This window comes from Coptis chinensis, chromosome 3 (genome assembly GCF_015680905.1).
Source record: "Coptis chinensis isolate HL-2020 chromosome 3, ASM1568090v1, whole genome shotgun sequence".
Lineage (NCBI taxonomy): Eukaryota > Viridiplantae > Streptophyta > Magnoliopsida > Ranunculales > Ranunculaceae > Coptis > Coptis chinensis.
Genome location: NC_141458.1, coordinates 4,345,167 through 4,358,962, shown reverse-complemented (window position 1 = coordinate 4,358,962; position 13,796 = coordinate 4,345,167). Strand labels below are relative to the sequence as shown.

Sequence of the window (13,796 nt, the reverse complement as noted above, 5' to 3'; positions counted from 1 at the left end):
CTTTTGCGGATGATGTCCTAATCTTCTGTAAAGGGGAAGTGAACTCCATATATGCTCTCAGACATTGTATGGTGGATTTTAGCACAGCTACTGGGCTACAAATAAATTCACAGAAGACTACTATTATGACTGGTGCCATGGGACAACAGGATGGTTTGGTTTTGGCTCAGATTCTAGGTATTAAACTCGTAACCCCTCCAGTGCGATACCTAGGACTTCCTCTCATCTCAGCTAGGCTTGGAATCAGAGAATGTCAACCACTGATAGATAAGGTTACAAGCATGGTCAAGGACTGGAAAGCTAAACTGCTCTCTCATGCAGGTAGATTGCAACTCATATTATCAGTGCTTAGCTCATTACATGTTTATTGGGCCAGAACATTCATATTACCAAAAACAGTTCTAGGACATATGGAAAAAATATGTGTGACTTATCTGTGGAGTGGAACTGATATAAAGAGATGTGTGCATCAAGTGAGTCGAAGAACCATATGCAAGACAAAGGAAGAAGGTGGGCTGGGGATCATGAATATGGAAGTATGGAACAAAGGAGCTTACTGCGGTTTGGTATTCAAAGTAAAGCGGGAAGGAAGGAAAGTAGTATTTGGGTAGAATGGGTATGGAAGAATCTTTTGGCCCAAAAATACTTGTGGACTATGACAATCCCGCAAGACTGCTCATGGTCATGGAGGAACATACTAAAGAGCATAAAAGAGGCGAGAGAGTTTATTCTGTACTCGATCACCAATGGGAGAGATACGTTAGTATGGCACGATCTATGGTGTAATAGTAGCCCTCTCTTGTTCAATGCACAAGCAGTTGCAAAAATTCAGCTTCCAATAAATGCCACAGTGGATCAACTCTTATCAGAAGGTGATTGGAATGAAGTAGTACAGAACATCCAATGTAATAGGCTACGAGAGGATATCTTGAATACAAGAATCAACAAGCATCTAGTTCAAGATCGAGTGCTGTGGAAACCTCACCAGAGTGGGAAATTCACATCGAGAAGTGCATATGAAGCTCTGAGGAAAAAAGAAGAAAAAGTAAGATGGCAGAGGCTTGTGTGGGGCAGATTGGTTATACCAAGACACTCCTTTACGACTTGGCAGCTGTTCTCTAATAGTTTGTCAACGCAAGATAGGTCGGGTGCACAAAAATCCTCTCTTTCTCCTCCGCCGCTTGTGCAATCAAAGTAGAGAATTTTCAAATCAATTGTACTTTGACTACGCTTTTACGCGAGAGATCATCAATGGTATAAAACAGCTCGGGAATTATGGACCGATGGCGAAGCTCAAATAGGAGTGGTCATCACCGCCGCGCGATTATGTAGAGGATCCGGTTTAGTGGGCGAAATTTACAAGGTCTACATTAAAAGCGGCAAATTGATGGGATATGGAAAGAAAGGAATGGGAGACGTTTTAAGAGTAAGGCTAGACCAGCGATAGTGGTCTTGAAGAAAATACTCAAAGATACAAAGATGTATGTCCAGACGCAAGCAGCTGAGATTGAAGATACGCTGGAAGTTAGAAAGCTTTGTCAGTTATTGGGAATTCAGATCAAGTTCAAGGAAAGGAAGAGGCGAGAGTGCAATTGGCTCCCACCGGAGGAAGGGAAGGTAAAGCTAAATGCAGATGGACCTTTAACGGCTGAGGGGTCTGGCCATGGAGGTATCATCAGAAATAGTCAAGGAGAGGTGTTAGCAGCCTATACGGGAAGTGGTGACATGCAAGCCGTAATCTATCAGGAGCTGAAAGCAATCGCGATTGGACTCGAGCTATGCTATTATCTAGGATATAATAAGGTGGAAGTTGAAACTGACTCCCTTACAGCAGTGAATATCATCACTAAAATTGCAAAACCACCATGGACTTGTTCGAATTTGGAGGCCTTGATATCAAAGCAAGCTGCGAAACTCAGCTATTATTCTTTTGCGCATGTTTTTAGGGAAGCTAATAAGCCGGCAGACTTACTTGCAGGGCTAAAGACTTCTGTCTGTAATGACTTAGTAATATTTATTCCTCCCCTAGATAGGGATTTGTATAGACTCATTGAGGAGGATGCTATAGGTACTATCTATGTAAGATTTGGTTAATTAATACAGGTGAGGGTCAGCCTAACCCTAGCTTATCAAAAAAAAAAAAAAAAAAAAAACCCTTAACAACAAAATATCTCCAAACTTTCTCAACCATCACTTTATTAAAAGAATATCTTCCGTTAAAAAAAAATCATCAATATAAAACTCTAAGAATAATAGGTCTTCAACATCGTATTCTCATGTCATGATGGATATGAAACTACGTTATTACATGTTTTCAAAAAGATCAGACCTAATAAAATTAAACTCCCGAACTGCTCCAGAAACAAAACCAAATCAAACGCCACGGTTCCACTGCCTTCCACCTATGTTCCCAAGAACACACCCACGTTGCCAAAACAAAGCAAACATGGGTCAGCAAAATGGAATTTGCTGGTATGAGTAGAGTAACCACATAAAAACAATATCATACTTTAATTATCCCAACAATCACTTTATATTTTCCCATAACTTAATCATTTTCAGCTTGGAAGACAGGTAGTTCCGTCATTTCAACCGGCATAGTTTCTTCCCAAGCAAGACTTCCATTATATTAACTCATTATCGTAACTCGTTTTAATAACTAGATAACTTAATTAAAACTTACCGATATCCACTTCTGGATAAGGGTAGAACCGCGTCCCTGCACAAAATATTATTAAGTCCTACCCTCCTGCAAAAGAAAGTTAGTAATTTTATATAAGATATGTACATATCCTATAGGTATGCAAATGCAAGTCGAAACACACCCGTACAATCAATGAATACAACAAACCCGCAAGGCGAATACATTAGTTCCTCTCTAGGGCAGTCCAAACAATCTAGTCATTCATGACACGTTCAATGAATACCCGGGTCATTCATGGCACAGTCAATGAATACCCAATTATAATGCTAACGGGTCATTTATGGCACATTCAATAAATGCCCACCTATCACATGACATCTTCAGTCATAAGACTCATATCCAAAACTTGAGGCGTGGAGAGTTCTAAAAGGGTGCAGTAAATTTGTTTACGCATATTGAATTTTTTATTGCATATCTTATTTCAGAGAATGGAGGAGTATCTTGTTTCTTGTATCATTGTTTACGCGTTATTAATATATCGATGTCTAGGTATCATAACATCGTATATCATAAAAGCTGAAATATCACATAGTAGTTAATACACGTACACACGTACATAGAATGGTCCTAGCCTAAAGACAAGCATGCTAATAGCCCTAGACCTATCCTAATAGACCGAATCATAATCAAGTCAAAGGTCAAATTGGGTCAACTTGTCAAGGTCAAATTGGGTCAACTTGTCAAAGTTAACCCTAGTCAAGGTCAAAGTCAACCTGCCAAGGGTCAACAGCAGTCAACCAGCCAAGTCAACAGCAGTCAACCAGTCCCAAACTCTTCTAACCCAAAGACCCAAAGTCTAAGGCCCAAAGTCTAAAAGTAAAATCCAAATTGAAATTTCAAAAATTAAAACATTCAAGCCCACGTTTTTAGTTTGGCCCAAGCCCAAACCAAAACTAAAATCGCATTGTTCATCTTCCTCCTCCCTCACCAGCGCCACCACCACCACCGGCCATCCATCTCCACAATGAACCCAGCGGTTTGGTTCATGGAGAAAAACCCCATATACCTATACCAACAATTCGTGATTCCCTTATACTGTGAAAAATCGCTTTTTACGCCATTAACACTCTGTAAAGCTTCCATCGTCCCCTCTCCAACACCCAATCAACCACCAACAATTCACCTCAACCCAACAACAACCTCACAACCAAAATCAAACAAAAACAACAATCCAAACCACACAAAACTCAGGACGGTTTGGTTTTGTTTGGACGCCATTACTGCTCCTCCGGAGCTTCAACATCCCCATCTCGCGACACCAACAACCAATTCAAAACCCACCACAACCACCATTCAATTCAATAGTCAGAAACAATTCAAAGATAAAGCATTCCTCAGACATCAATGAAAACAGTTTACACTCACAACAAGTTTTGATTTAATCTAAGAATAATGAAATACTCGATTCCATTCATGGTTAAACAAAAGATAAAGTCTTTAACCTTCCATCGACATGTAAGGCAACGGTTGCGATATATATCCTAAGCGTTATAAGTCTAGTTTTTCTTTGTTAGACCATTTTGTTCAAAACCATACATGCTACATGCGTATACAAGCAAATTTCCAACAGTCGACATGCTACATGCGTCTACATGCTACAGTTGACAAAAAAAAAACAATGATCCAACAGTAAAACAGTGTTTTAAAGATTTTCAAAGTGTAATCTTTTATATCGTTGAAAGTGAAAGTATCTACTCACCTTTTAGCTCTCCCAAACCGACTACGGAAAAATCTTCTTTTTTCTGGCTGCCAAGAAAACCCATTTTTTTTTTTTTCTTTCCTCTCTATAAAACTCTCGCTGTATTTTTCCCAAAAAAAAACTCTACGTGAGAAAACTCCTTTTTTTTTTTTTATTAGTTTTAACAACCTCACCGAAAAACAATGATAACACTTATCTGTTTACTTACAGGACTTTTATCCCTAAACTTATAGTTATCATATATCTAGTTTTATCTATTTTCATTATTACTATAATTATTATTATTACTATTATTATAGGAATAGCAAATAAAAAGACAGGGTGTTATAATGTCTTCATGAAAAACAAAATAAAATAAAATAAAACTTTCTCTAAACAGTAGAAAAGGAAAATAAAAGCAGAAGAGAACTCACCAAGAGAACTTAAAACATCATAAGAGCTAAAGATCGGAAGAAAACATAACCAGATGAATAACTTTCCGAAATAAACTAAACCATTACGAATGAGACAAGCACACCTGTTGGTTAGTCAAACCAACAGAAGGAATCACAAATATCAAACTCAGAATATAGCGTAAATATGAATTACAACTTGTATGCTATTGGAGTAGATTAGGAGAGCAGTGATATTTTGTTCTTTACCAATAGTATTCATTCTTCTAATATCTACGTATACATTTCCAGACCCCCTCATCTTGATTATCTAGTATCACATAAAAGGTTGCATTTACATTGATACAGTTGTGGAATGAGTGAATGACTTTTCCATCAAAGTTACCTCTTCGCAGAAGTACAATCTATGCTTATTGGCCCCTTAAGATAGGGTCACATGAATTAAAATCTTTTATTGTTACAGCGCTATCAGAGTTGAGTCACACTAGTTGTTCCATCGAACCTATATATGTGTAAATAACCATGATTCTAATCAAACAATAGAAGCATGAGTTCATGAAACTGACAATGTTTCCGTATGACATAGCTAATTGATAAGGAAATAGTACAAGATGAACTCATTCTGAATTTGGGTCTAGGCATCGGAATGGATTTCATCTATTTACGGATATAATATTAGCCATTACCAACTCAACTAGAAAGCAAACACTGAATTTATAACCTTACTATCAAAATAGAAATGCTAAACAGATTGTCATATTGAGTCGTTTAAAAAGTTAACTAGAAGGATCGACTCCAAGTTACATCCCAATTTTTAGTAGATACTAGTTCTTCTTACATAATGGAAATATGGTAAGAAATCATTGTGTTTCTATTAGAAATGTACTTGCATCAGGAATTTCAACTGTGAATTCGGCGCAATAGAACACAGAAAGCATGGCAGAGAGACCAAACCTTGCGTAGGACAGAACCATTGTAGGGCCAATAGAATAGCACATACCTATGTTTCAACAGTCCTTCAAGTCACCACCCTTTTCCCTCCTCTTTTATTCGGGCTTCGGACCAACAATGCAAATAAATTGAGTAGAGCAGGGGTTAGTACGATTGATATGCATATGTACTATTAACCCTGTTTCTATAGTTCTAGGAAACAGTCAATTCACATTATGTTGCAAACAAATACTGATGGCTAAGTTTCTTAAAATTAAGTGTAAACAAAATGAATGTGCGACAGTAGTATATAATGAGTTCTTGCAAGAGAGTGCGCGAACACAACAAATTTTAGTGCTGAGAAAATCATATAATAAGTCAGGTTCAGTCAATAAAACAAGTATTATTGCCGCTAAAAAATTTTAGCCTCTAATATGAGCCTATAATGTGCCTATATAATGGGAAAACTTGTATATATTTTCAGTTCTATATATAAGAAGATGAACAAATAAACCATGTTTTCATTGGCTGCCATTTTTGGATAAAAAAAAATCACAACCTTGTGTAGGGAAACTAAACACGACAGAATACCATATACAATAAGTTACAGAACAATTTAGTGTGGACAATATATAAATGTAAAAGTGAAGGGCCATAAATGAAGAAAAAGTTAAATAGGCCACGTACTAAAAGGCAAAGAAGGGGAGAATTTTTTTACTATGTTGCATTTAACAATGGTAAACTGAGATAATGTCAAAAGCAATGCATCCAAAGTGCGAGAATATTTCTTTAAAATGAATGAGATGTCTTATTACATTGTGAGTCAACACTGAGATGCATGAAGAGCCACAAAAGATTGGTAGTAGACACCCAACTGAAGATTAATAATATAATAAACAAATAATCCAGAGACCAAAATTTTATAGAGCACTATGAAATCATTCCCAGGAAAAAAAATAACTAAAGATGTAATTACTATGAAATCTTGAACTGTGTCACGCCTTGTGCAACTTTACAATTGCTATCACTCTAGTACAACGACTAATACCATCAAACTAATGCACATGAACATGCCTTGATGCTATGCACATGAAAGGGAAATGCTATGTGGACTTTTATTAAATTGCAAACTATGCGAAATGGATTTCAAACACCATAGTAATTAAACATGCCTTCCACCAGTTCTTATTTCCTTATCTATTAAAGCATTCTATGCAACAACTAAGAGAAGAAAAAAGAAGACAGAGATAGTACTTACCAGGACATAGCGAAGACAAAGGCGAGGCAGAAGCAAAGAGTAAGAGGATCACATTGTTACTTGCAAATTTATGATCAACTATCTAGAATCCCATTTTGAACGACACTATTATAATTTAGCATATTGTAATTTAGCAGTCCTTCAAAGTTCAAACAACGACCTGTGTTTGACAAAAATACGAAAGCCTCAAACAGATTTTGGGAAGCATTAACTGATTGATATTAAACAATCCAATAGTGGCAAAATTCAAGTGTAACTAAGCATAAAAGTTATTCAGGTATTTCTTCAAACAATTAAAAGTTATGTGGAAGAAAAATGAGTGAGAAGAATAAGAAAACGAGACGGGAAGAAAATACAATCAAACTTGTTTCTGAAGATCGCCATGGAACATTTGTAGTATCATTTTTTCTCTTTTTTGCTAAATCTAGAAACGGGGTCTAAATTGTGAGAATAAAAGAAGTAATTAATGAATTTGAGAAAGATAAATGATGGAGTTTCATTATTTTGCTGCAGAAAGAAGATGTTTTTTTTATATTGTAGGTAAACTTGTAAAGGACTCGAAACGGTGCGTCTGGTGCGTCTGTTTCTGGTTATTATTCGGTTTATTTCCGTCACTTCTTTTTACCAATTTACCCTTTCTGTACATAGCAAAAAAAGAGTGGTTGTCCAACTTTCAGGTACCCTTTCGATTAAAAACTTTGGCCTAAAACCGGAAATACAGGAACTAATCGAAAAAGCAAGTTTCTGCATTATATATAAGATATGAAGTGTTATGTGATGCAAGACTTAGCATACAATGTCCAAAGTAAATATATATTTGCATAAACATAACAAAAGTAAGAGCACAAGCAAAAGAGTCAAAGATTGGTGACATTACTGTGATATCAAGACAGAAACGTCTAAATTCCATCCGTCTCAACTCCAGCACAAACTGTCCCCTCCGTTTTTGCACATTCAGTAAGGATTTGAAGCTTGAATAAAATGGAAATTGAAAACTGAAAGTGAAGATTGAATTTAATATACTAGGTAATTAGTATCAACTAGTTAGTGCTACATTTTAGATCCATAATCTGTAGTAACTGAATATGCACATAGTAATTAACCTTATCACAGTTTAGACTAGTTGCACTGAATCATTTCATCATTCACAAACTATTCAACATTCAGTTAACAATCTATATATTAAATTAAACAAGTAAACATGAAATTCTCCATCATAGTTCAATTCAAGTAGATTCTTAGCAGCAGAAGAACACTCAATTAATAGAATGAGAAATTGATCTAAACATGAAAGAAAACGAGAAATTCACATCAGAATCTAAAAATCAAAACAAACCGATAAGTAACCGGTAATAAAACGAATTGAACAAGTTGAAAACACGTACAGGATCGAGAGAGATGTTTCCATGAACATTATCATAAACAGTTAGGAAAACCTTCAATCTCGTGTCATGACGGAAACGTACTTCTTCGTTGAAACAAGCTCCCATCTCTGTTGAATAGACTTCAAATTGACGACAACGCGAGAAGAAAAACAGTATCATGAAACCAGTTTTGAGTTTTGAATGGAGAAGATGATAAAAGTGAGAGAATGGATCACTCGAGTCTGGATTTTTAACGGTTCAGAGCTATATGTTTGAACTCTATCACAAGTTTTCAATATTGATTTGATTTGTTTTGTGTATAAATTTGAATTCGAACATATTCTAGATACAAGTGAGCAAAAATAGATATATAATACTTACTAAATATCAAAATAATATGCTGATACAATCTCACGATATACGAGAGTGTAATTACAATTCACTAAAATAACAATGAACCTCTATTTAACAAGTATTATATGAACAACGATATGACATTTACTAATTTCGTTTTCGAGAGATAAAGAGTGGTTACAATAATTTCATCAAGATCGATATGCATAATTCACTTCTTCACATAATCACATTAATCTCAATAAAAAATAGTGTTGATTTGTTCTAGTTTATAGGCATAAAGAATATAAAGAATGTTGAGTCTGAAGATTGACAGCACAAGAAATAGAAACTGGTCATTCAGACACAGTTCATGATAATGTGGCAATGGATTACTATTGAAAGTGCATTGCAACTAGACTACCGATGGGGAGCACTCGAGCAGTTCTGTTTTGCATCGTCTTGCTACTTTGAGTGATCATCAAGGACTTGATTTTGGGTCTCTTCTCACCACATGGTCTGACAAGTTATTATGAGGGAGTTTAATCCAATGTAGTCAAGGCAATAAGGCGCAACACCCTCTTTATGCTTTAAGCGCGAGGCGTGGCGCGCGTCTGATTAAAGTGAGGTGCATAGTAATAAAAAAATAGATATAACAAATAAAAAATAAAATAAATATTAAATATGACATTAATTATCACTAATTTTCTTAGCTATACATTAAAATTAATTCTATGTGATTGTAAACATGAAACCATTTAGCAACACCCATAAAATCCACGAGTCATTTCCATACCATTGTAGTCATTTAAAAGAAAATTTTCAAGCAATAAGTAAATAGCAAAATAAAACTCGTATCTCTCAATGCAATCTAGCTCAACTTCAATCAACTAAAAGAGTGAACCAATCGAATTGAACCAAAGGAGTTCTTCACGAAATAGAACACGTGATTCAAATTTTGGAATCCCATAAAACTTCATTTAATCCATCTTTGTGTCTTCTCTCAATCCATACAACTCAACAAAAACTAATAAAAATTAAGTTTAGAGTGTACTCCAAGATGAAACTTATTAAATTTGTATAATTTCTTGTACCATACAACAATTGGATCGAGTGTAAATATGTCACGTATAGCAAAAATTATACAAAATAACAAAAAAACTGTAAATGTTGATAACGCCTTGCGCCTCAACAAAAGTAGGGCTGGTCATTGAGTCGAGTTGTTTGTGAGTAACTTGAGCTCGGCTCGTTGAAGACTTGACTCAAACTCGCTCATTCAATAATATGAGTCGAGTTTGAGCACATTTTAAAACTTGAGCTCGAACTTGAGATGCTCGCAGTTCGCACTTTATATAGTTATGTTAACGCTTATTTGGGATAATTATTTATGTTAGTGTGTTTGATTATAATTACTCAACACATATTGATTGTATTTATAATGTACACGTACACCTTAAAATATAGTTGTTTAATAGTGATTATTGGGGTATTAGTAAATTGTAATTACATTTTAGTATTTTATTTAGATGAGTTTAGCAAGTTATTTTGGTCTTGGGGTAAAATTTAAAGTCTATTTGTGCTCAATTATCTCTAGTTTGTGCATGGTTGAAGTCGAGCCTATACATAATACAAGTCAAATCAAATTCTAGAGCCTATGATCGAATTCAAATTTGTAGTCTAGAAGAATAGGAATTTAGACTCATTGAGCTACTCGAATACTCGATGAGTCGAGCTTGAGCACAAAATAAAGCTCAAACAAAATTTGACCTCGACTCACGCTCGACTCGAGAGATACACGAGCCGAGCTTGAGCACCCTAGTACTCAACACGAGTAGCTTGATGACCAGCCCTAAACAAAAGGCACAAAAGACACGCGCCTTGGTCAAGGCGAGGCACTAAAGTGCGCCTCTCCGCGCCTCGCGCCTTAGGCGGGCGCCTCTTTGCACCTTGACTACACTAGTTTAATCTAGAAAGAAGGGAATAAAAAAGAATGGAACCAAGTTAATATCGGAAGAAGACGAAGGGGTTTGGGAAGGTTTGTGTTATGTGTTTCGTGCAAATGAGTTATTTTCCTTTAATTTTTATTTTTTAGGTTAGAAGAAAAAAAAAAACAACCCAAAAAATTAGAAACGGATAAGCTAATCTAATTAGGAGTGTTAAGTTCGAGAAAAACTTCGGTCCTCAGCGCTATCGACCGAAAACCGTCCTAAGCATGTTTTCACCACACAAAATTTTCCATGTCAGCCAAGCTTTTAACTCTAGTTAGTGCTCCCACCATTAACCTTGTTAAAAAATAATACAAATTTAAAACAACCAAACATTAGAGAAATATATGAGATATTGAAAAGTACAATTTTTTGAGGCATTTATTTGAGAATTGGAATCACCAATATATAAGCTCTAGTTCATATAATTTTCAAAAAAATTACTCATTAAAATTGGAAGAGATTTTAGTTATAACCTTTTGGGTAATTATATATTGTATTATGGAGATAAATCAAGCACAAAATAAGAATTCAATCAATTTTCGGATACAAAAATTTATAGTGAGAAAATAGTTTGATCTTGCGAGTAGGAAAAAAAATAGACCGAAGAAGATGAAAATCCATATTTCTCTAAGATTTGGTTGTTTTAAATTTGTATTATTTATTTATTTATTAACAAAGTTAATGATAACTAGAGTTAAAAGCTTGGCTGACATGGAAAATTTTGTGTGGTAAAAACATGCTTAGGACGGTTTTCGGTCCATAGCGCTGAGGACGAAGTTTTTCTCGTTAAGTTCGGGACACATGGGTATATATTTGACACGGTTACTGGGATTGAAATCCAGTAACTTGCATGGTCGGACTCAGTCTGCACTATTAAGAAAAAGTGCTCGTGTTCATTTAGACAAAGATTGGAAGATTGCCATCAAAGTAAGAAGTTCCCGTTTATAGTGTGTCGACCTAATTGTGACTGCTACGTACAAAATGGAAACGAAACAACGACGTATTGACCAAGGCATTACGAATGCGACCTGGTTTCGTGGTTAATTAATGAAACCCACACAGTTACACGTAAAATGCATCCCAATGAATGGTGAAAATCCACAACACATAAGGTACTTATGTGTTCACAATGTGATCATTGGATATCGATTCACCTAATTTAATCAAACGGACAAAATGTTTTTCTAGTTTTACACTTTTATCAGCACAGATAATAATCAGATACTCATTGCCTTGTTAGCAATTCGGGATACAGCAAAAATATGGTACGAGAATAATTCAAGAATTATTCGGTGACTCAAAAAAATGGTACGGTCAAATATTCGGTCAAAAATTCACAATACAGTAATTATGCAGTATTTAATTAATACGTGTTTTAAACATTTGGTTGCAAAAATTCGTGAAATTTTGTTTGTACATAATAATAATAGTTGTCATTCACTACAAGCATATCCAAACAATTTAGCTACGAAACATTGAAACCAATTGAACGGGTCATATAAGTACTTTAATTTATCTGTTTTTGGATTCCACGAAATTACAATTCAAACTTCAAAATATACACACCGTAGCATAACAATTTAAATATTATATTAACCAAAAAGTATGAGAGCAAACCTTTTAGATTAATTTATTACTAAGGAAGTAAGAGTGGGGGACATAAATTAAGAGTGGATACATAAAGTACATAAAAAATAACAAAACAAAACATAATTTTTATTCATATTTTTTTTAACAACGTATATAACTTGAAAAGTTAATCCAACCGTATTGTAGTGTTATAATATCGGTTTTACTGAAGTTGACGGATACCTGAAGATCCATCAAAGCAATATATCTTTGAAGTGGGAGTTGGTGTTGGCGGACATTATGCATCAGTTTCTTTTCCTAATGAGTGTAGTTATTGACACGTTTAGCGACATTGTGGTTAGTTAAAAATCTTGCTGAAATGAGTAGTCATGTTTTACATAACTTGAAGTTCTTGAGTAAAAACAGCAGGTGGTAGGAGACCTCGCAAGTAATGGACATCCCTTTCTTTTTCAGTGAAAGCTAGCCCTTTGTTGTGCTGTGGATCCCTTATCAATGTGTACCCGCTACACCATAAGAGCAACTGTTTTAGGTAACACAGTCTCCAATTAGGAACCTCTATATAATTTGCGGAGTACTGAATTCACTATCAGAGGAGTAGAGGACCAAACATTTTTAGCCAACTCGTTCCTTATTATAGAACCAAATCCATCAACGTGACACAATGCCACTCTTGCCTAAAGAAATTTTAAAGAAACATCTTGAACCAAAAATTCTAGCAAAACACACAGTTTTAATTTGGTAAAAATAGTGGTGTTTCACAAACTCACAATAAACAAACAAACAAACAAAAAGGGAAGAAGAAGAAATCATCATTCATGGGATACCAAGCATATGATAGAGATATGTGAAAATGTAACTTAGCAATGGAAACAGTCCAGGGAGTAACAAGCTGATCCTCAGTGACGCAATCTTCACCGTATACATCCTGAACACCCCCACCAACCGTGAGTTTCGATTCACCATTAGTCATTTCCTTCAGAGTAGTGCTCTCCATTGATTGTTTAAACTCAGAACCACCACCACTACTAATTTTACGCTTAATGAAACTTAACGCTTTAACACCACCTCTACCTATAATGTTTAAGGCTTTTGTTTTGCTAGTGAAAGAGAAATTAAAGTAGCAGAATACAGAGACATATAAAGCCTTTAGTAGCTTTGTTTTGTTCTGATGATGACTACCTTAATATGATGAACATAACAAAAAACAAATACACTATGTAAGCAAGAGCTACTGAGCTACAAGTCTTCAACACGTAAAGTCATCAGACCAATGCTTTTATTGTATGGAGACGACTACAGTGCAATTGTGTCATACCAGATGTATTGACAGAATCACAGAATACAACTACATAATTTCGCCATGTCTGAAATTCTGGCAAAATTTTGGTTTTCTAGTATTTCGCAAGAAGTGCATCCTGTTCCAACACAACCTTTTTGGAAAGTTCCAAAATGTGTCAAAATTTCAGGTTCTACAGTTGTTTAAATTTTGGAAATGATTGAAGGGTCGATCTGCCATACTTGATTATGCAAAATATCTC

General features: G+C 35.3%; 1 protein-coding gene and 1 long non-coding RNA gene across 2 annotated transcripts; one reads left to right on the top strand and one right to left on the bottom strand.

Annotated features, from left to right (window-relative positions):
• Window positions 1-1,479: 1,479 nt before the first annotated feature.
• LOC147507401 (uncharacterized) lies at window positions 1,480-2,094 on the top strand. The gene has a single exon (XM_086596272.1). The coding sequence runs from the start codon at window positions 1,480-1,482 to the stop codon at window positions 2,092-2,094; it is 615 nt and encodes a 204-aa protein (XP_086452398.1).
• A 3,410-nt stretch (window positions 2,095-5,504) lies between these two features.
• On the bottom strand, window positions 5,505-9,225 carry LOC147507400 (uncharacterized). The gene is made up of 3 exons (XR_015217644.1): window positions 8,369-9,225; window positions 6,984-7,978; window positions 5,505-5,850 (listed from the first exon to the last, which is right to left on the bottom strand). It is a non-coding gene; the product is annotated as an uncharacterized LOC147507400 (long non-coding RNA).
• Window positions 9,226-13,796: the final 4,571 nt, after the last annotated feature.